This window comes from Macrobrachium rosenbergii, chromosome 52, assembly GCF_040412425.1.
Source record: "Macrobrachium rosenbergii isolate ZJJX-2024 chromosome 52, ASM4041242v1, whole genome shotgun sequence".
Lineage (NCBI taxonomy): Eukaryota > Metazoa > Arthropoda > Malacostraca > Decapoda > Palaemonidae > Macrobrachium > Macrobrachium rosenbergii.
The window spans coordinates 30,849,078-30,874,552 of record NC_089792.1 but is presented as its reverse complement, the minus strand read 5'-3'; the positions used below and the strand labels follow the sequence as shown (position 1 = coordinate 30,874,552).

Below are 25,475 nucleotides of genomic sequence, written 5' to 3'. Positions count from 1 at the left end.
CTTTTTTTCAAGTACCGATTGCCGTCCGTGTTCACGTGCGCACGCTTTCATTTCCATTCGTCTCTCCAGTAATTATGATATATAGCTTATTGTCTCTCCTTTTCGCTCGTTCACGGTTCATCGGTGTCATTGTTCAAATAACAGCTTTTACCTTCTGGAGGGCATCCAAAACGGCAAAGCTGATCGTCAAGAAAACCTTTTTGAATTCCTCAACGCACCGTAATTACTACACATGTCCAACAAATTAGCACCTATTGACGTTCGTTCCTAAAATACCGAGGTTGTGTGTGCCCTCATTAAATGGCAGGCAAAGGTAATCACTTCCTTTTTCGCTCAGGGGTTTTGCTTCATTGAGAGCAACTGGATTGACCCCAACTGGGAAATGATTTGTGATTTTCTCTTGCCAGACCAGTATATTCGAGTCTGAAATTAAAACATTCCAAAAGTTAAAAGACTCTTTTGTAAATGGCTTTAAATTTTACAAAACCCTACGATGTATTTGGAAGGACGTAAGGTAGTGAATTTCCAATGTATAAACATGACATTAGGATATTTGAAAAGATATACACACACACACACACACACACCACACACACACACGGTGGACACACATCAACTATATATATATATATATATATATATATATATATATATAGATTACATACATACATACATACACACACATTGGATACACAAGGACATATATATATATATATATATATATATATATATATATATGTGATATATATATATATATATGCTAAATTTAAAAATGGAAGTATCCACATATACTATGTGAGTTTAAAAAATGGTAAAAAGACTGACCAGTGCACTGGGTGGGTTGATGTCATACTGTTCTATGTGATCATAACTTTGGAAAAATTAGTAGAAAATTTGTTGTCCTAATTACTAACATCAGTCTAATCTTTAAAATTTTGTCAGAAGTGGACTTAATATGCTTCCAACTAAAATTCAAAATAGGAATATATGACCTTAGGGGCCATTGGCTGAAAAGGAAATTGAGACTTTAGAAAGGTTTGAAAGGTGTAACAGGAGGAAACCTCTCAGCTGCACTATAAAATAATTGTTAGAGGTGAAAGCAAGATGGAAGAAAGAGAATATGAACTGCGATTCAGTAAAAGGAATGAAAAGGGATGCAGCAAGGGCCGAAGGTATGCTGCAAAGAATACACAATGCCTACAATATATCCAGGATAACTATCCCTCGACGAGGCCCATTCAAAAGTAAGTGTTGAGCACTTTTCATAAATTATCATGTAATTAAATATTTGTTTCTCGAGCTCAAAGGCTGTTGCTAGAAATCTGACACAGTAATTGAGTAGGGAATCCATCTTAGACAATGATTTTATACTGGATACGATCACAAGCCTCTCCTGGTTGAATTCTTGGTCTAAAATTGAAGTACAGAACAAATATCATCTTATTCTACATAACAGCTCGTTAAACCATAAAAAACTGTTTTGGGAAATTCTAAATAAGGTGCCCAGGGTTTGAGACATCAGCCAATTCGCAACGTCAGGGTCTCAGGTTCAATAAACAAGGACTGTACACAAGCAACTGGCTATCCTGTAGGGTATTTAAACAATAATTCCTCCAGAGATTCTGCCGTAAATGGCTAGGTACAGAGCATTTACATAAGCATGAAATATGAAATTATACACACACACACACACACTATATATATATATATATATATATATATATATATATATATATATATATATATATATATATCTATATATATATATATATATATATATATATATATATATATATATATATATATATATATATATATATATATATATTATATATATATACATATACACACACATATTACATAACTGAGCTATAGAGAGTTTAGGGAGGGAATATCAATACTATGAATGAAAGCCTATAAATCTCCTTGCATCAATCAATACTACTATGAAGGAAAAGCTTTTGTGAAAATTTTGGCTTTACTTATGTGAAATGTAAAAAGCGACCGTTTTCAAAACTAACACTATCTGAGACGATTAAAATTAACCCATGATATACTGCCCAGGTTTGATGATCATTATCCACATCTGCAACAGTGTCAAGTTTCAAATATTCCACATCCTTAATTTATTCTATTGTTTGATAATAAAGAAAAATAAATACCGAGTGAATAAAATTTTGTTTAAACGCTGCTCCGAGCTCCGAAAAGGTTACGGTTAGTTAATATCAAAGGTCATGGGTCCAACCCCTATAGAAGGCACATCAGAAAATTAATACGAATTTATGATGAATTTAGTTTGTATTATTTTGATATAGAGGCTCATATTAAAAATATTCCTTTTGCATAAACATTGACTGTTTTAATAAAAAGTATTCGCCATTTGTATCAAATACCTTTTGTTGCGAAATTGCAAATGCTTTACGTATGTCACGTTGAATATCATGACGTTCTATTGTTCCAACATAACACATAGGTGTTTGTTTGAATATCTCTGCTTAAAGTTAAGCGGGTACATCCATTCACATATGCTTGCTGTATGAATCTCATAAGATTTGATAGATATATATATATATATATATATATATATATATATATATATATATATATATATATATATATATATATATATATACATATATATATATGCTGTATATATATGTAATATACATATATACATATACTGTGTAAACATAAATATATATATATAGATGTAGATATATACATACATACATACATACATATGTGTATATATATATGCGAGTGTGTATTTTTTAATAACATGTAATCTGGCGAGCTTTGTTCCTTACCTTTTCTCTTTTAGGCCTACAACATAATTATGAATATTCTTCTATCAAACCCTTTCCAAATGTCTTCTTCTTCTTCTTCTTCTTCTTCTTCTTCTTCTTCTTCTTCTTCTTCTTTTAACGTGCTTTTTTTCCAATTGTAAGGGGTAAGCACGGTGCCTTCTTTTGAAGGACTTTGATAAATGTATTTCTACATAATTCTCCATTATCATCTAACCCGATCTCCTTACCAACGAGCAATAATACCTCTTCTTTCATCCCCCGCCTTTGCCTTTAAATCACTTAATGTTGACTCGGACTATTCCAAAAACCCTCTCTTTCAATCTTTCTCAGTCCTGGACGGTATACATTCACTCATTTTTTTTCCTGCCACACCCAATCATATACACAATACAAACTAACAAATTAGTGCCTAAAGTTGGGATTACTATGCAACAAGCTTACAGGCAGAGGCGTAGCAAGCTGAGTATAGTGAACACATTAGGGAAGGAAACGATACTTAAATGGCAGATAAGACACTCGCTTTTGAGGCCAACGTCAATCACACACTTCAGATTACTATGTTTAGTGAGGACTGCTACCATGGTGGTAGTAAGTGGTAGCAATCTGGATATTTCTGCCGTGAGAAGAGCCAGTAATTTGGAGGTCAGATATAATATACCCCCGAGGCTGAGGAGCACATGGTAAAGATTTGCACCCCATGGTGGGAGGAAATGCCGCATCAATGAACAGCCAAAACTGAGGCTTTCACCAAAACACTGAATCAAGACACAGTTGCTCAGTAATCTTAAGGTTTTCTGTATAGGTGACACAGTGTACGTTAGTATTTCCAAAAAATGGAAATTAAAAAAAATCAAAATTAGAAGACTGCAACATATTTCTATCCGGATCTGAATGCAGAATCGATCAGGTCCTCATGGAGTTTTTGGGAAAATATGCGGTCAATTAAATATTTCTTAGTCATAGCTCTACCCAGCAACTCAAAACTTGTGGAGTTGACTGTTAATAACGAGTTCCCAACAGCTAGCTGATGAAAACATGTAATTCATTTAGATTAATCATCGTAAATGTTATGTGTTTCATTTACAAACATGTACATTAGATGTTCGTTTATGAACAAAACATGTCCAAGACATGTCTTTGTTTACTGTGCGAACGCACAAAGGTATAACTTAATTACTTACATACTTGTTTATCTGATGACTTTTTGGAGACTATTCTCTTTCTGCGTTCAATAGGAAGGCTGTTTAGTAATTAAATTTGAAGTTGCTGCGCGGTTAATTTCTTTGTTAGGGGAAAAGTTATTAAGCATTATTCACAATAGAACACTCCTAATGTCATAAGAAATATTTAAATGAACGTTAGAGTGTTGTTAACAGGATTTCGAGAAAGATGAATGTTGTATTGATAGTTTTAGAATTCCACCTTCTATTTCACGTGGCTTTCACTTTCTTTTCTTTATTGTCTATTCTCTCTTAGAAAAGAGTTTTCATTACGAAAGTTACGTTAGTACACGAGTCTTTTCTTTAGTTATGCCGTTGCAAATATAATTGCATTAATAACACCTAAGATATCAAAAAGTTAATGGTTAATGTATGAGAGAGAGAGAGAGAGAGAGAGAGAGTTTGCCGTTATAACGTTGGAGAGAGTGGGATAAGAAAATATTTGCTAAATTAGTATAAATGTTATTTTAACTGAAACAGCAATAACGCTACAACATCTACATTATTTGTGTGGAGGAGGAAGTGGATAATATTTATTTAAATTATAAAGCAATTCTCTAAGCATGAAACAATTTTCTCTAGAATTTTACATAACTTCTACAACACGTCTACATTCATTTACACGTGTGCACATTTATGTGATAATTTCTGAGTTGATACACTAAACATTTACATTCCAATTATTGCAACGTGGTGATATGCAACAGTATAAGCATCGAAATACTATTTCTGTTCTTCATTTATATTATATCCATATTTCCCTTTCTTTTACAGGTGCTCTTCCTCTGGCCTTGACCTGTTATGAGTTTGATGCAGTTTTGCCAGTTGAGTCTTTTTGAGTTTGATGCTTCGTACAAAGTCTTTTTGAGTTTGATGCTTCATTCTAGTCGCCAGAGTCTTTTGAGTTTGATCGAGAAAGTTTGATACAGAGTCTTTTGAGTTTGATGCTTCGTACAGAGTCTTTTGAGTTTGATGCTTCGTACTGAGTCTTTTGAGTTTGATGCTTCGTACAGAGTCTTTTGAGTTTGATGCTTCGTACTGAGTCTTTTATGTCAAAAAGCATCTTTACCTTCACCAAGGAGGATAAGGTCTTGGTTCAGTTTGTCTGTCACGCAAAAAAGTTATTAATGGATGTTTACGAAAACTTTGTCATAAATTAGATGATCTTATTGGCAAGAGGGGATTAGATTTTGGGATAAACGAGTACGTAACTTTTACAGGAAAAACCTTTGGTGGGGCTCGGGGGAGGGAGGGGTTGATTGCTCAACCTTGCAGTCTTGAGAACCAAAACCCTACTCACTGTTACCGTAAACATTAATAATTAAATTCAATGTGTTTATCGTAGGATTACGCAGAAAGTTACGAGGGAATTTCTCAAAAAGTTAAGAGACAGGACTATAAATTCTGGGGAAAAGGAGCGATTTTGCAACATAACTGAGTTTGGAATACTTCTGTACATTTCTATTTCAAAGTATCTTAATAGCTTTTGCCTGCAGGTATTTTTTGAGTAACTTTAAAGTTGTCAGTTTTAATGCATAATCACGCTTTTGGCGTCCGAATATAAAATACATCCATCTTTTGGATGGTTCATCTACTTAGTACTGTGGACTTCCTTATGTAAGAATACGGGGCATGAAGCATGTAACACACCTTACCACATTTTATTCTTTTATACATACATACATACATACATACATACATACATACACACACACACACATATATATATATATATATATATATATATATATATATATCCTATATATTATATATATATAATATATATATATATATATATATATATATATATATATATATATATACTATATATATAGATATCAATGGCCATGTGCTGTTACACATATTACTACACACACACAAATTACGCTCATATATATATATATATATATATATATATATATATAAATTTTTTTTTTTTTTTTTTTTAAAGTTGGCGTTTCTCCTAAGGCAACAATTTCAGCTTGTTTCTTTGCTATCACCATGATAGAAGTCCTCAGTAAAAAGAGGGACATGATGTTTGTAATTAATGTTGGCCTCAAAAGAGAGGATCACCTGCCATTCAAGTGCAGTTTCCCTCCCGAAGGGTTTCGTCACACTCAACTTCTCTTCCTTGGAGTACATTGCTTAGTACTCACAATTAATTTCCCAACAGTGAATCTTTACGATGTTCTGAATATATTTACACTATCTGATCTCCTACTGGACTCGGATGAAGAACATAAAACAAATTTAAATGGACTCGTCCTTGTCCCATTACCTGTTATGTCCACAAAGATTCTTCGAAACAACAGCTGTACGTCAGGTTTGATACTGATCCAGATGTAAATCACTAATCTAATGACATCTGGCTCATTGCAAACCTGATTTGAAAAATGTAATAAAATTTCGTTTTCAAAAATATTTACACAATACACTTCTCTTACCATATTCAATCCAACATCTGCTACGTTTTACCACAGTCATCAGTAGCGGTTGGACGTTTAACCAAACACGTTTAAAAATAACATAAAATTTTTTCACAGTCATCTAATGGGTAATCTTTTCCACTGGTAAAAAAAATAATCAGCACTTCATTAGATCAATATCAACGACTAGGCAATTAAACTGTCGATTTTATACATGAAATAATACTCATTGCGCATGCATTCAGTGCAATACTAAACAAAATGTACTCACTGTTAATCTTAAAAATCATGAACATTTCTGACACATTTGAAAAAAGAATAACTTTCTGAGGAACCACAACGAGGCCAATACCATTTCGTGGTCTACAAAGCAAAGCAATCATCTTAAGTCAGTGGTTTTGATATGTAATTTTTTAACAGCAATCCTCAAATACAGGAAATGAAAATAGCCTTTACAAAACATCAACCGATTCGGATTAATTTCTACATCTTAGGGTTCCCAGCACAAAGATTCCCACGGTCAATCTGTGTCTTCGTAAATTCAAGCAATCACATTTGATACACAACGGAAATCCATTTCAATTTGTTAGGGCAATAATACAAACGATCTGAATGTGTTTTGTGTTGGCATTAACGTAATTTTCAGATATATATAGAATAACACCATGCTTAGATTTTTCCCATGTGTTTCCAATGAATACAGGACAAGGGGAATGTGAACACATTAACGATCAAATTCTCTCTCTCTCTCTCTCTCTCTCTCTCTCTCTCTCTCTCTCACACACACACACAAAGTTAGAAAGTAACCAGAAAGCGTCGAAAAAATTATAAACAGCAACAGAAAGTTTCGGCTAATGTACTTACAAAGATTATTCATGTTCATCAAATAAATAAAAATAAATTTTTTTTCTGAAATCACAAAACCTCGGCGGAAGAAAATTTGCAGTAAAATGTGTATGAACAGTCATGACACAAATTCCCTTACTTTGAATAATGGATTCATCGCTATGGGGCACTGCACTCCTTGCACCATACACTGAAATCCTCTACCTTGATATTTGTGATAATATTCATCACCATGAAGCTGACTTCTTCCGTAATAATAGCGGTCCCCATGTCTTTCAGTTTAATTATCTAAAGCAAAAGCATGAAACCTAGCCTGTTTACATTATGAAAATGAACAAGCAACTAACACTCATATATACACCAATCTCAAACGCCACCCCTAAAACCACCCCGACTCCGGCCATCTACTGATCCTACAGCTTCGAAACTCTGTCAAGTACAATTTCCCGAATCTGAGCTACAAAAAAAATCCATGCTTGAAAGATTTCTAGTTTATGTTTGCAGTTTCAATAAAATTTCATAGAATTTTTAACGCTAAAGAGCTTCAATTTAAAGAATTTGTCAATATTACACACCAGGCTTTTAAAGGTAAAAATAAATAGTGAATATTCCGGTTCCAATCCACCTTTTAAACTCTCTACCATTTCTGACAAAGTCAATACTGGACTAAAGGTCGTTCTTTGGATATTCTAATAAAACGCCATCCATAAGGTTTTGAGTAATGCTGCTTACATACACGACAGGTAGTGGGAAGGAATACCAAATAACCCACGTTAAAAACACTAGTTCCTTACAAAAGCAATCACTTGGGTACACCCTCAGTGGCACAAATTATTTCATATATAAGAATAGAAAGAAAAAACTTTCAAATATTTCAGCTCAAAAACTATGGTAAAAACAAGTGGCACTGTAGATAATATAATAACATTGGATATAATGATTTTACATCAGCTTAGTTGGATGAACCTGTAATAAAGTCGCCATTTTATTGCTAGCAAGTTACACATTCCAGAATTATCAATGGAATGTTGATATATCCTAAAAGAAGTAACAATATATAAAAGATAAGATTCCGCTTTAAAAACTGCAAAAATAAATGTGAACATTTACCCAAGAAGCTACCGGTGATTCAAAACGTTCGATAAGATCCAACTGACAGGTTTTACAGGGGAAAAATCTGGCGTTGGTAACTCCACAAAGCTTTGTTGTATTAAACACCACGAAGAAATTTACACAAAATTCAACTCTTCCCAAAATAAAAGTAATGTTTAATACATTAAAGATGTCGGTGATAATTTTAAATATCTAAAATTAATGAATTCAGCAACTTTCTGTATCTGATTATTCTGAAAATATAGATAATTCCAGGCAAATAATTAATATGAAAATTCGTTCTCACTCGAGATCCAGCAGTCAAAACCCAATGTTTTACTTGGTTTAGGCCACATAAAGACATCCCCACAGTTTTTCAAGCCACTGCATTTTCCACTTATCGCTGTGGCATCGATGGTGGTGTTGACTGAATGACTCAGAAGATCGGTTACCAGAGTTGTAAGAATGACAATTTGGGGCACCACTAAAAAAACGTTTCCGCGCTCTGTCGTGACCAAGTGGAAAACGCCAACAGGAAAAAATCGAATTTTTAGTGTGAGGTCCCTACTTGCCCTTACAACTGGGTCGGCAGACGAGCTATGTCTAAAACTAACAGCCACTGAGCATTTGTACTGACAAGAAAACCAGAATTTCAAGTTTCAGTGTTGGTCCGCTCTAGTTACTATAACTATGCCACGTTCTTATTTGTGTTTTTCAAAGCAGCAGATGTGGGACTTCGCCCACAATTGTTTAGGGAAACTTTGTGCGACAAGTCAACAGACATGGATCAATATCCATGGGTCTGTGTTCAAGTTTAGCATATTCAAAAGAAGGACTTAGAAATCCTAGAAAAATGGCGATAAAAACGAAATATTAATCTTAGAATATAACCTGACTGATTTTAGCAACAGAGGCTTCACACACTACTCCGGGACTTCACATGAGACTAAGTACGAGAGAGAGAGAGAGAGAGAGAGAGAGAGAGAGAGAGAGAAGAATCAACTGTTAAACTTAACTCTCAACATCGCAAGATGCCCTGTCCTGTGATGTAAAAAAAAAAAATCTTAAAATACCGAATGCTATTCTTGTTAAGGATAATGTGCAATGAGCTAGTTACCCAGAAAGAATCAATGGTTAAAATAACAAAAAAATTTTAAACATGGTGTCCTTTAATGAAAAAAGTTCTTTTAATACCGGACTTAATTCTGCTGAAGCCATTGTACTGTGAGGCAGCAAACCTAAAAGAATCAATAAATGAAATTAACTTACGTCGCAAAAATCCATGTAAAAAACTCTTCAATATCGGATACTAATTCTTAAGACAGCACAAAGTAAGGCAGCAAATCTAAAAGAATCAATAGTTAAAATTAATCTTTTAATGCCACAAAAATGTCCTGTTATGCAGAAGAAAAATTTTAATTGTATTTTCCATGGATAACAATAAGATGAATAATTTAAGAGCACAAGGTTTCGGGAACAACACAAGTGGCTCGTATTCAATCTGTTGCTGCCAGATAATTCCGTACGAAAGCCTTACTGATAGAAGCTGATACTGGTACCGTACACTGGGTATTCTTTTCCATAATATCGGCGCCAATTTTAGTAGTGCTTGAAAATCAGAAGTGTAGATTCGAGAGAATTTCCAATACTTAATCCCATTCAGACTCGCATTTCCGCCCTGGACTATAAAGCGTTCGTTCTTCTAATGTTTTCCTTAATTACAAAAGCCTCTTTACCTTTCGATTACTTTTCATTCGGTGGAGTATTAACACAAAATACACTGCTGCTGTTACCGCCTCCTAACTCGGAGGACTTCAGAGTTACGACTGGTAAATCCACCCCTCGTAAAATTTTATATAGTTATGAAGGCTTGATATATAATTATTCCTCTCTGTCTGCAATATCGCTGTTATATTTAAGTGTCTCATCTTTAGTTTACCACGTCATCAGAGCTAAATCTGTAACAGCTACCTCTTCACACACGTACACATACACACAGGACAAAGGAAATCTTAAAGACAGTGACAGTAAAATCTACTAAATAAATAAATAATCTTTATATTGTTTAAAAATAAACATGGTAGATATATAAAGTTTAGAAAAATAACTAAATATATGGTAGATATATAAAGTTTAGAAAAATAACTAAACAGATCAGTTAAATTGTGGGGGGACAAATTCTTCATCTGCAGTAAAGTACCAAAAAAAATTAATAAACAAAAAATAAGACAGCTTAAGGATAACCAGTGGAATGATATAGCAGAAACGGAGCAAAAATGACTCAAAGAATTGAAAGAAAACACCAAGATAAATAGAAAAGGTATCTGGCATGGCAAACAACACTAATGAGCCATGTAAGAACGCATCAAGAAATGAACGTTACCGAACTTGTGCGGCGAAGATGACAGAAATAATTTCAAACTCGGATCTGCTGGAGGTGAAATCTCTGTCCCTGTTGAGCTCAAGGAGAGAGTGAGTGTCTTGAATATCTCGGCTCGTTACTCTGGTGAGGCCACCCTTTCCCTTATTTACTTTCTGGACAGGGTACCTTTAGGATTGCAAGTCTCAGCGACATGCTCACTCTCATAACTCCTTTTTAGTTTTCTGTAAAAGAAAACCATTGTGCCGGCTTTGTTTGTCCGTCTGCACTTTTTCTGTCCGCCCTCAGATCTTAAAAACCACTGAGGCTAGAGGGCTGCAAATTGGTATGTTGATCATCCACCCTCCAATCATCAAACATACCAAATTGCAGCCCTCTAGCCTCACTAATTTTTTTTTTTTAAAGGTTAAAGTTAGCCATAATCGTGCGTCTGGCAACGATATAGGACAGGCCACCACCGGGCCGTGGTTAAAGTTTCATGGGCCGCGGCTCATACAGTATTAAACCGAGACCACCGAAAGATTGATCAATTTTCAGTGGCCTTGATTATAGGCTGTACAGAAAACTCGTTTGCGCTGAAGAAACTTCTGAGCATATTGTTTAATAGTCTTTCTGCTTTACCTGCGCAACCTTGTGATAGATAACTGGTTCTGTTCTGTCTTAGTCCTAATTACGTAGTATCATATAATATGGAAATTTTTTGTGTTATGATTTCTTCCGTGATTATAACATCTTTATACTTGAAAAACCTAATGTTTAATGAAGTTTACATTTTTCACACAACTAACATTGGCCGTACTTTTCTAAGACTATTAACAAATTTGCTTCGTAATAAAACCTACTTTCCGGATGCAGGATATAACAAACGTATTCTACACATCACTAATCAGAAGCAAAGACAGGCTGTGTCCAAAATAATTAAAAATGCTACTACTTCAACTAAGCAACAGGATATCTGACAAGATCCAGACCTACCTGGGTGAGAGCTACTAGAGGAGAGGCTGCAGGGGAGTTCAGATTTGTCTAAGATAAAGTGAGGAAAGATATGAGAGGCCAAATTTCAGAGGGGTCCTTTGCGTCATGCGGCAGTGGAGGCGAAGACGACGATGAACAATAAGAATGTTATGCAAATTTAAAAACTCAGTTCTTGCTCTCATAATTAATTGTATAAACAATTACTACAAAGATAAAACCCTCCTCTCTATTACAGCAGAAAACGAAAGTACTGAAATTCATGAATGAACCAATATGTCGAGCGTATCTCTGTCATCTAATCAGCACCATCACCTGGGGCTGAGATGATACCCCGCAAAGAGATGACCAAACGAGGCTTTTATTATGATGACACATGGCTGGTAGTGAAGGGTAATCACGGAAGGTGTTCATAATTACACACCTGGCAAACAGCCTTCATCAATACGGGGATGGGGGAACAGCTGGGGCCATAATTAGTTTATGGCTATAAGCTATTACCATAGCTCGTTAATGTAGTATCTCCAGGCCATGGAACCAATACCTTCAACAGCAAAAAAGGGGTATTGTTAAAAGTCTTATATTGTGCTACTCTTCTTCATTTAGAAAACTGTGAAGGACAGTTACGTTCTTATAAACTGTGAATAAAGTAAGATATTTTTTCTGGAGTGCAATTATTGGTGTATTGCAAAAGATACACTGAAATCTCTTAAACTTTGCGAGAACTCCTGTCCTTAACGTCAGAGAGAATTAACTAAAAAAAGTGACAAAGGTTGCAATACTTTATGTCACATGCTAATTCCCCGTCATGTCGTTAACAATTTGATTACAAGAGAAGTATACAATCATTTTAATCCCCAAGCATACGAAGCGCCGTCAGGAGCTTCTTCAGCTGAGAATGAAAGTCGTATATATGTGTATATACAATGTGTATTTATATATATTGTATATAATATATACATATATGTATGTATGTAGAAAATATGTATATATACATATATGTGCTCATTATATACGATATATATATAGATAATATATATATAATACGATATATATATATATTTGTATTTATAATGTGCAATGTTTGTATATACATTATATATACATTTATCATATATTTTTATATATAATAAAATATAATATATTAATATAAAAATAGTTTAATAGATATATATAATATATATATATATATATATATATATATATATATATATATAGATAAAACAATTTTAATGGTTACCTTCTCAGTACAGTGCATCGGACTCTAATGAATTACCGTATGTCTTTGAGAGCCAGTACCTGGAAAAATTGTGCTTTGTAAGTTAAAGAAAAAAAAAACCATCTTTCACTGAAAACAGAACGAATATATATTTAAATATATATATATATATATATATATATAAATAAATAGAACGCCAACATATATATATATATGCAAATTCACAATTATACACTACATAAATATATATATATATAGACATATATATATATAACCTTTCATATATCAAGATAAATATACACACTAAAGTAAATATATATCAAGCGGTACCAAGATTAAGAAAAAATTTAGGTTGCTAAAAACAACCAGACGGCAGTTTGAAGGACTAAGAACTTATTTATAATTCCCCGGAACTCGTTATTTTGTATAATGAACGGATATTAAAAGAAATTTTGTTCATTAATACTTCAAATTTGAAAAATGTTCCAATAATTGCGAAAATTTATATATTTGATGGTACTTTGGCTTTGATAATGTAGTTAGTCCTAAATATGGCGAAAGCTTGGGACGCCATGTTAGTATAGTCCTCGGGGATCAAATTGTTCTACACCCATTTCTACACCGTGTAGCTGACCTCTATTAATAAACGATATCTTTGATGCGAGGAGGGAGTTAAACACGGAGTGCCATTGAGCTCCGCCATGTTTAGTACTAGCACCTCAGAGTTTTTCGTAGATGACAAGCCAAAGTAGCATAATATATATACTATATATATATATATATATATATATTATATATATATATAATATATATATATATATATATAAGAATCCTAAGACCACAGGTGGCTCGCTCTTCAGGTTGACCGGTTTCGGCTGGCTTGGAAAAAAGTCCTTTGGACAGGACTGACGTCGGGCGTCGTTTACCTGTGTGGTAATGTGGTAAATGGATCACCCAAAGTGATAATAATCATATATATATATATATATGGATATATATATATATATATATATATATATATATATATATATCTCATATAAAGTGGCTTTAAAATACTTAAAGAACAAACTGAAAACCTTGTAAATAGGATGATTTGAATAAATTAAAAGGGAAATAAACAATTTTTGGAAGGAAATTAATAAGAAAAATATCAAATATAAGATTTACCTGAATGTATTGGATAATGCCTCCGGAAGTCAATGCCATCTGACTTTTGGAGCAGCCACTATAAAGTGATATTTAATGATGAGCATCCGACTCCTATCCAACCAGGTATACTGCTGGCCACAGTTGATGATGTAAAAGGCAATTAATTAAAGAAATAAATGCAAATAGCAGTCCTATTTTGATGGGTTGACTTTTTATCTTTATGCTGCCCAAGGTTGGTTATGTTGTGCATTTTCTTGAATTTAGTTTTAATTGTTGTTTTGGTCATCATTTCTCCTTTGAAGAGTTGTATGAGTTATGACGTTCTTATTATTGAGGGTAAAATGGTGACATCAGCAGTTTAAGTAATTATAGACCAATTTCGTTTCGTTTTGTCAAAGGTATTAAAGCAGTTTTTTTTGATATATGTACCAGCTTTCTCAGTTACCTCAGATCATCAGTCTGCATGTAAGGCAAAATATGGAACTGACATGGCCATAACTATTCTGAAAAATGCGACTATTGAATACAATAGACGCAGCACACATATGTATATTCTTGTTTTATGGACACGTCGAAGGATTTGACAAGATGTTGTCATAAACATTTATTTGAAATAATGCTAAAGAGAGGTTTTCCAGATTATATTGTCAGCATTTTACAATACTGGTATCGACCCAAAAGATTAATAATAAAATGGGGCACGGATATATCGGAAGAATTTAGTGTTACTTATATAATAGTAAACAGGGCTCTGTGTTATCATCCCACCTTTTCAGCTTATTATATATGGATGGTTTATCGGAAAAGTCACAAAACTGGCTGCGTCCTGAGTAGTGAGATTAACAACAGTATAATTCATGCTGATGATATTGTTGTGTTTTGTACATCGCCGAGTGGTTTGCAGTGCCTGGCTGATGAGTGCTCTAAATACAAAACTTATGTGGAACTAAATGTAAATGCTCAAAAGATTAAACGTATGGTTTTCAGCAATCGCAAGAACAATGAACTGCCACAGAATCATATTAACATTAATGGTATTTCAATTGAATTTGTAACAAATTAAGTATTATATATTACCTCTAATAACAATATTACAATCAAAAACTTGTGTAGGAGTTTGCATTAGAGCAGCATTTGCTAATGCAAAACTTCTCAGAATGCACAGATGATGATAATGCCTTCTTTTCAAGAGTTTTTGCACGTCCTTATAATATGACCTTGTTTTAAAAGTAAAGATGTTAAACCTTGCCAAGTTAAGAGTGTGTTTTAATAATAGTATCAGAAGGTTGTTTAACTTAACATCTCGATCTAGCATTTCCCATTTTTGCGTTCAGCTTGGTATACCAACATTTATTGAGATACGACGCAAAGCAGTGGTGAGCTGGTTAGGTAGAATGAAGGCATCAGGTAGCAAAATTGTAAAAAACCTTACTATACTGTGACAAGGGATAATTTTTTTTGGGATATGGATATCTTTGATGCTTGATATTGTTAAACGTATGTATTAATCCTGTAATTTTTTTATCTACTTTAGTATTTTGTAGGTTAACTCTAGGTATAGAATTCACTCCAGGTGTATTTTATGCGAAATAAAGCCTTTATTATTATTATTATTACTATTATTTATTATTATTATATATATATATATATATATATATATATATATATATATATATATATATATATATATATATATGAAGCTTGCAACCCATCTCTAGATATTGGCTAAAAGCGGAAGGACAGCGATTCCTGGCGTGACCCCTTCCAGGAAAACATACGAATCAATGAAGAAAAATAATTGGTGTGTGTATATATATTTTATATATAGATAGATAGATAGATAGATAGATAGATAGATAGATAGATATACCAGCGAAAATAATGAAATTTTACTACCTACTGGTGTGTATTAATAGTGAAAGATACGAAATGCCAAAAAGCCTGGTATATTACTACTACTACCCTTCCAGCCCAACATCCGCAGCTTCTTGAAAGGAGGCTTTTTATAATTACAGACATATCTTCAAGGTATTATAAAAACACATATTTAACACGCAAGTTTGCACATAATAGCAGGGTAAAATATCTGAGGGAAACTGTCTTCCACTGAAATAGGCAATCTCCTACTCATAAACAACACAGCAAAAAGGTTATACATGAAAAAAAGAAAGGTCGAGAGGCACTTCCTATGTATCAAACATTACATAATCCGTAATAAATTACAATGAACACGTCATACCCTCTAAGTATCATTATATACTCTTATCTTACACTCAGTTCTTGAGGATTATTCGTAATACCACTCCATACATGTACTAAGAGACAATTTATATCAACCTCCCCTTGAAGTTGACAAAATAAAAATACCATTACATCGACGTTAAAAGTACAATTATAGCTAATTACCTGTATACGAATTAATCTTTACTAACAAGACGCAACAGAAAATACAGCATATTTCGAACGTCATTAATGCCTTTTTAAAAAGGTTCAAAAAATTACGTGGTTAAATCCTACTGTTGCAAATAAGGTGCCTCACATTCACGGTACCTAGAAGAAAAAATATCGTTAAAAGGGACGCCATGAAATACTACGCATATTTATTTCTGTTACCGGCATTACGATCGGCCATATTTTAGTTTTTATGGTGCTGTTAAGTGCAATTAATGAGCAGGTACGTGTAACGCTGCGATATGTACCTTATCAAAATGAGACCATAAAATTTCATTGCTGTGTTATAACATAATTATCTACATTACCCTGCTAACAAAATTAATTGCCATAAATCTTTCTGAATTTAACAGTTATTCCACAACCAATTCTTAAATAATTTACACGATAAATAATTTTACTATATTTACGGTGACATTTTAGTTGCTATATACAAAAACTGACGAGGGAGCCATATTGTCTGAATATGAAGCCTACATCTTTAAAGGCAAAATAGCACCGGAATTCACTTAACAATTCTCATATATCATGGGCATAAGAAAAACACCAACGTTTATAATGATCATTATTGTTAAGAAACAATATCTAAAAGGTTTCATCAAAGCGAGAATAAAGTTTTAAAATATATAAGGAGTCAGAAGCTGGGAGAGAGTGAACATTGATACCAAAGGAAATTATGGGTGTTCCCTATGTAACTGAGATGATGATGAAGGGGAGGAGGAGATGGCACGAACCTGTCCTTCGTACCATCTCGAGAAGAATAGCAAGTGTTAGTTAGGTTCCTCTAGACACGATAAGTTTTGGAAGACCCTGACCTACGTGGAAGTCAACTGAAACAGGAAGAGAGTTGAATGGAGATTTGTGGTAGTGAAAGCACAGGAATCAGTAGCAAGAACCATTTCACATGCTTTAGCATACAGCGGCTGGTCAAATAACCACTGTTGTAGACTAACCAAACTTTTCACATTATGAAGGCGGCGAGTGCAAAATTGTAGATGGATTAAGTTTTTGCGTATTTATTTCTCTCAATATTATAGTTCCTAAGGGTAACAAAAAAAAATATATATATATTGGGGTAACAGTTTCACAAAAAACAATGATAACTCCTGAACTAATAATTTAGATAGCTGATTTTTGTTATGTAAAGGTGAAAAAATCTGCAAGATGACTTGATAAGGTAAATGGATATTGACGATGGAGTTTTTTGTAATTTGCCTTGTCATATTCCTTGCCGAAAATCTGTAATCTCCTATCGTCAATAAACTATATAGTGTTGGTTAGTTTAACGGTAAAAATTTTGTGAAATCGATTCTACGTTTTAAACTTAAGAATCAATCAACTTGCAAGTCAACATAATTTTTAACCTTTAGTAAACACCGAGAAAAAGTTAGAAATCTATGGGCGCCATTTTCTTTCAATAAAAAACGTCATGATTTTTTGGGACTTTAGGATTTACCCCATTTAACCTCTGCATGTCCTAAAATATCTGCTTGCCAATCGAGATGTCTAGGTTAAACCTTAATTGCACTGTGCCAGTGGCGATTCTCCCATTAAATTAATAATGATGAATATGAAATAATCGGAGAGAACATCAAAACTACTCCTTCCCCAAAATAAAACTAAGCAAATCACTTATTAAGGCCATAGTCTTTCACAGGCGCCTATTAAGTGATGAAAGGGAACACTAAAAAAAAAGACAAAAAGAAAAGAAATTATCTATGTATTTGCTTTTTTCAACTGATGCTAATGCATAAGATGGATTCACCAAGACAAGCACAGAAAAGTAATAAGCCTATCTACGAAACCAGCTGGGCCCCTATTCCTGACAAAGCCTTTTTTCCTTCAAGACAACACTTTACAGCCTATTTGGGAGGCATTCTAGATCCTGCGTTCCTCTCATGTCATGCGCTAGACTAGATTGGAAAAAATGAAAAGGACCAATAATAATTATTTCAGCCACACGTCACTAACGGCACAGAACTCGATTTCGGGGTACTTGAAATGTTACAAAAGATTAAAGAGCAATCTAATTATTAATCAACCCATTACGAGTATTATTCATTAGCGAAAAAGAATGATTAATTGTTTAAACACGATTATCATTCCAGGGAGTAAAGGGGGGTGGAAGCAAGACTTTCGCAAAATCCCACCGCTTTAACCATCAATAAGTTTGAATGAGACCTAAGAGGTAATCGGTGGTTTATATGAATTAAGAATGAAAATAAATAAACCAATGGGTATGTTTATCTGCATTAAATGAGGACCCCAATAAATTCCCACAGACAAGAGGTAATATGCCGGGTGCTAAACGGAAGCACGAAGAAATCTTCCTAGAAATAACAGCCAATAACGGCAACAATCTACTCAGTGACTTGTTAAACCACTTAATAAATCTAATGAAAGGTTGGGATCCAGTAATGTTGCATTTTCAGTTTACTGAACAGAGAGAGAGAGAGAGAGAGAGAGGGAGAGAGAGAGAGAGAGAGAGAGAGAGAGTTAAAAAAAGGTTAAGTAGTAGCCTTAGTTTAACAGACCTCTGAGCTGATTAACAGCTCTCTAGGGCTGGCCCGAAGGATCAGATTTATTTTACGTGGCTAAGAACCAATTGGTTACCTAGCAACGAGAGAGAGAGAGAGAGAGAGAGAGAGAGAGAGAGAGAGAGAGAGAGAGAGAGAGAGAGCTGCATGACCACATCAATAATAAGGCTACCTTCAGCGACATACTTCACAGACTTCATTTCCTAATTTTTTTTTCTTTCTTTTACAGCGTACTCTACAGAAGATGAAAGACCACAGGGATAGCGAGGTGGAAGTGAGAAACGAGATAAGCATGCCCTGAAAACTATAAATTCCTTGAGTAAACGGCCATTAGACTTTTGAGAGCATGACACATAAACAAGAAATTCGCAGCGACATTGTTATAAATCAGTTATCATACGTGGTGGAAGAGAACGATATAGGCCTATTTGTTAGTGACATGAGAGTGTAACGGGCCAAATGGCAGCAAATGATTCCACTATATGCATGATATCCCTCCATTTATCATAAATTGTGATTACAGGCTGAAACAAGTATCAAATGCTGAAACATTATCTTCTATGCAAGAATCGGCATATTTATCAGACCAAATACTAATATAGTAAAATAAAGTTTATAACACTGCTCATATTCGTTTTTTAACCATGTTTACTCTGTAAGACAAGTTCTGATACGCTAGGTTTATCAGGTAGCAAATATATAAGTTTGTTAAATAGCGAAATGATAAAAAGTCATATAACGACTAAGTCTACAACAAATGCGAAACGGCCAAATTAGCGAAAAAATCTAGCAATCACAGTTGGGGAGAAAATTACTATTATCGAATCTGCGATACATATCCCGTCAAAAACGTATTTTCTTAGACAAGTTACTCATAAAAAGCAACGGGGGGGGAACAATAGTAAATTAAAGAAAACGAACGTTTAACTAAAAAGAAAACGAAACTTTTACGGGTAACCGGCTCAAATGTCAAATATGGACTATTCATGCTATTGGTAAATTGTCAATTCACTGAAACCATTTTTGTGTTAATGTTCACGTTGCTGATCACTCCCTCAAGACTGACTATCGACAACTCATCTGTCTTTATAATTTATAAACATCATTCTGAATTTTTATGCAGCCCATAGCGGAGCTCCTATACGTGTCTATAACCTATAAGACGGACTTGAATTTTTCAGTCAGTGATTTACTGCTTCCTTGGACATTAACAATCAACAATCACTTAATAAAACCAAAAAATAAGTTAATTTCTTCGATTCTGACAGGTATAAACTAAATTCACTGAGAAAAAAATAATGCCATATGGGCGTGTTTTTTTTTTTTTCAATGAAAAACTTTTAATGCCTATTTTGCCACTGCAATAAACGTTAACTAGTTATTATACAGATTTGATTGAAATTTTAAAAAACTGTATTCCACGAAAACCAGAAACTTATTGAAAATATATTTTTAGTAGTTTTGTATGCCTTTTGTATTTTAAAACTAATACATTCAAAAACGCTACGCCTATGGCTATAAAAATGCCTATCAATTAATATTCACTTATCAACACTGTCAAATCTACTTCAAATGGTTATTTCCTAGGAAAAGAACTCTAATTAGTACTGCGGAATCCTAACTCTGACCAGCTGGATTGTTAAAGTTTGCTTTCAATAATAAAATGTAACCATTTACAGATTTTCCCCTGTTACACAACACACCAACTTTTCACCGTCATCCGCATCTATTCTTGGAAGCCCTCCATATTAATAAATCGCCATCTGTGATATTCAATATAACAGCAAAAATTTCAAATACAACTCTTTTAAAAAGGAAAATTATTATTTTCGAGAACTGAAATGCTGGTGTTAACAAGGCCAATACAATGGGTGTTAATAACAATCTCCACCAAGAAGTCTGCTTGATTTAAGCCACGTGCACATCGCTGATAATAAAATATAAAATACAGCAGAGAAGAATGATAATTTTCATAGAAACAAAAATAGATATAATTGAATCATACTACACAGAGTCCTGAACTTTTCTAACAGGAACATTTCGTTACATCCCGATCTTTAGAATACCTTTTCCTGGAATCTGCTGGTGACATTCACCATAACATAACCTTCCACCTACTGGTCACATTTCCCACGAACCCACATGGCACCGACTGATCACTTAACCAGCAAAGAGTTTTTGAAAATGTACACTTTCCTTACCTGTATGAGAGGCGTGGCCTGAGGGAGGTGTAGGTGTGGAGGAGATCCGGGCACTCAAGATAAGTGGTGCTATCAGTAAGATCCAACCACCCCTGGTCGTCGTCTTCATCTTCTGGCTGGAAACGAGGTGGAGGGGCCAAGAGTGAACCATGGGTACCTCCAGTGGCTCCTAAAAGAGAGCTGCCCGCTAAACTCGAAGGGTCCCCATAGGTGGCATTAATATCATCCCCATCGTCCTCAGGGATAACTTTCACTTCTGGCACCAGGGCCGCCGCCATCACACAACCATCCTGCTCAAAAGAAATAGAGACGTTAGTTAGGAGAAAAGGCTGACAATTCACAGGCCACAAGGCGATGTAAAAGGCAATGAACCTAAATAACAGTGAAACGTATTCAGTGTTTAAAGTATAGCCATGGATTTACAAGTATGTGAAATAAAATGCAGAGCTATTAGACTGAATCAATACTGTTGGTATTGTTTGCAAATCTGAATTCCATAAAATCAAAGCGAAAGACAGTGGAAGACGGGTAGAGGGGTCATGGGGGATGAAGAGAGACGAAATCTTGGTAGCCACAACAATTTCCAAGGTGCCAAAACCACAAGTCATGACGGCTAAAGTTCAGCAATCATTATAACAGTTGGAACAGACAAAACTGTATAAGAAAACATAGGCCATGCTGTTCTTTTGGTATCACTGTAACATTCAATTACACCTATGTTTTGTAAGCGTTAATCATCACAGATTTTACTAAATTATCCTCACTTTTCCTTAAAAAAAAATGAATTATTCTCAATTCACAGCGGTATTTAACCCGTTTTTTGTTTCAAAAGAAAAGAATTCTAAACGCCAACGAGAAGCCAAAATATCTCTTCAGTTAATGGGGTCAATGTTATGCCGCCCTTGATAGTACGCTGACAATCACTGCAACCTACGACGGTATTTTTTTTTCTTCTGGGACTGGTTATTTTAATCTGGTTATAACGGGAGGTTGTTACACAATGCCTCATAAATCAAGACTAGCTGAAAATTTTACTCTAAAACCTAATGGTAAACTAATTTCTCACTCAACTCACCTCATGAAGAGAGAAAAAAAATAAAAAAAAAGAATTGTAAATAAAATGAAAGTTCGCGGATTATCTGCACTTTAGCACAAGTCTTATTGCTGTACTAGCAGCTTTTCATTTTTATGGGCTGCTAGCACCAGTAAGAGCGCGTGCTGGTATCTAACAAAAGAAGCAAAATGGCTCATCTTCCCTTTACCGAAAAATAATGAATGCAAGCATAAAAATATCTGACGGAATTCTTTTTAGATATATTATTAAGCACACAAATAAAGAGATCCATTATCGTATCTAATATTCCAGATGACAATAGGGTCACGAAAAAATAAGAAGTGAAAGTCGTACTCGATATATACTTGATATACAATGCTTTCCTTTTCATTATCAAAATGTGTAAGCACGTAGTACGTTCATTTCTCACAAAGACGAAACGATGTAGTTCCACTAAACAAACAAAATGAATTGCTGGGGCGCTTTTGAATGGCAGAATATAAACACAAGTTGTTGACAAACGAATTATTTACTGGTTATGGAAGGAGCGTTACAAACTCCCAAAGCCCTAAATCGATCGTCACTCGGTACAAACAGTAATCTTTCTAAACGTTACGAATGCGTTTCTGGGTGTCAGCAATTGTGCTCAACCAAAGCGGTACAGGTTTTGGTGCTCCACTCAAGTTGATTCATTCAATTCATCCTTTAAGCTAGGGTTCTAAACCTAAGGTGGTTTGTGCGTGTTGGAAGGGCTTTTGATCAAACCACCTGCAGTGTAACCGAAGAAGCAAGCATGAAGGTGAAGGGTTGGTGTCCAATAGGGTATAGAGGGCCTGATTTAGCTACGTTTGGGGTTACTTATTTACCATAGTAGTGAGACGACGTACGACAATTAAAATTTCTCACATTCTATAAACGTTTTATCATTACACTATTATGGACCATTTTTTCACGTTTATTTAGTCTAATGTCCTGTCATCTCTATAATCTATCTATGAGTACGAAAATAGCCATTAATGCATGCTTTTCAATTTTTATATATATATATATATATATATATATATATATATATATATATATATATATATATATATATATATATATATATACATATAAACCATAACATTTGCATTAATTTAGTGATTGATAAAATTCAAAATTTTACAAAACCTCAACTTCATAAACTTTTATCTCTAGCAGCAACCGATTGTTTCTTCATCTTCAATGAAAAGGTTTATAAGCAGGAGGATGATGGGGTTGACATGGGAAATCCACTGGGTTCAACGTTAGCTAATGCCTTTCTTGCATATCATAAGGTTAGATGGTTAAACGAATGTCCTGTCTTTCACACCACTTCTGTATAGACGCTGTGTAGATGACACTTTTTTTAATTTTCAAATCTCCCACGCACATTCCTTTGTTTCTAGAGTATGTAAACTCGAGGCATGAAAATATCACATTTACGTCAGAAACAGAGACTGATGGAAAGCTGGCCTTTCTGGATGTTCTCGTAAGCCGTAAAGATGGTGAGTTTCAAACAAAGGTGTATAGAAAACCAATTTTCACCAACTCTCAACCAAATTTTCATCTTTTATACCTATTAATTTTAAGAGGAACTTAGTGAAAACTTAGTGACTAGGGCATTTTTTTTCATAATTTTATTTTCTTGGATTCAAAGATGCTCTTTTATTGATTCACATTTATTTATACATTGGTAAACAACTCCAAAAACTAATAAGTCCACGTTCCCCAAAAGTGATAGTAAACAAAGCTACTATTTATTTTTTCCTTGCCCTGCATGGTAAAAGCAGTTTTCCTTAAGAAACAGTTTATCTAAATTACTATTGGAATTTTACCGTCAAGTTAGTCTCAGAGTCATATTCAGGCCTAAAAACGTAATACAAAAGTTTTTCAAGTCCAAAGGCACGGTGCCCAAAGACCTACAGTCATCTGTAGTCTATAAAGCATACATGCAGTTGCTGTAATGCAACTTATATTGGTAAATCAAAGCGCCAGTTTCGGGTCCGTGCCTTTGAACACCTAGGCCGATCAATTAGAACAAACAGGCCACTTAACAAACAAGCATTTAGTGCCATTCGTGAGCACTGCCATCAGCATGACCATCCTCCGAGTATAGATTCTTTTTCTATATTAGCCAGTCGTTCTAGTGATGGAGCTAACCACAACTGCAACATTATATTCCATCAGAGGAAAACCATCACTGTTTAATAATGGCGGGCAGTTGAGTTGCTTTGTTTTTAATTCTGTGTCTATCTCCTGTAACTATGCTTGTATTTGCCATGTATTCCTCTCTTGACTCCTGCTTTTATAGGTTGAACGGTACTGTTCAATTTTAATTCTTGGTGGTTAGTTCTAATTTGTTTAATTTTATTTTAGTTTTTTTTTCTTTCATTGTATTTATTTATTTATTTTTAGATGCCTGATGATGGGGTATGTTAGAACCTCGAAACTAGTCGCAATAAAGAATGTTTCCTCAAGTACTGGTCTACTATTCCTTTATTCGACTCGCTTTCCACGGAATTCTTCTGTTGCATATATACATATATATATATATATTATATATATATATATATATATATATATATATATATATATATATATATATATATATATATATATATATATATATATATATATATATATATATATATATATATATATATAATATATATATATATATATATATATGTATATATATATATATATATATATATATATATATATATATATATATATATATATATATATATATATATATATATATAATATATATATATATATATATATATATATATATATATATATATATATATATATATATATATATATATATATATATATATATATATATATATATATATATATATTAGAGATCCATAAGACAAGAAGTCTTCAAGGTTCTTTATTTAGAAACGTTTCGTGCAATCCTATGCACATCATCAGTCTGCAATAAATTATAAACAGCAGTTAAAACTAAAATTAAAATAATTATTATACCGACCGTAAAAATATTTTATAACAAATTTAACATAAAAGGTGTAAATTTTATTAAAAAATTAAAATTCACCAATTTTGTTAAGAAAGCTAAACTACCTTTCAA

At 33.8% G+C, this 25,475-nt stretch overlaps 1 protein-coding gene across 3 annotated transcripts in view; it reads right to left on the bottom strand.

Annotated features, from left to right (window-relative positions):
- Positions 1 to 25,475, bottom strand: part of LOC136833787 (uncharacterized) — an 821,801-nt gene that overhangs the window by 553,505 nt on the left and 242,821 nt on the right. For all 3 annotated transcript variants that reach the window (XM_067096044.1, XM_067096042.1, XM_067096043.1), the window contains exon 2: positions 21,301 to 21,590. In XM_067096044.1, coding sequence (XP_066952145.1) covers positions 21,301 to 21,578 — 278 coding nt within the window. In that variant the 5' untranslated portion in view covers positions 21,579 to 21,590. The remainder of the gene's footprint in view (positions 1 to 21,300; positions 21,591 to 25,475) is intronic.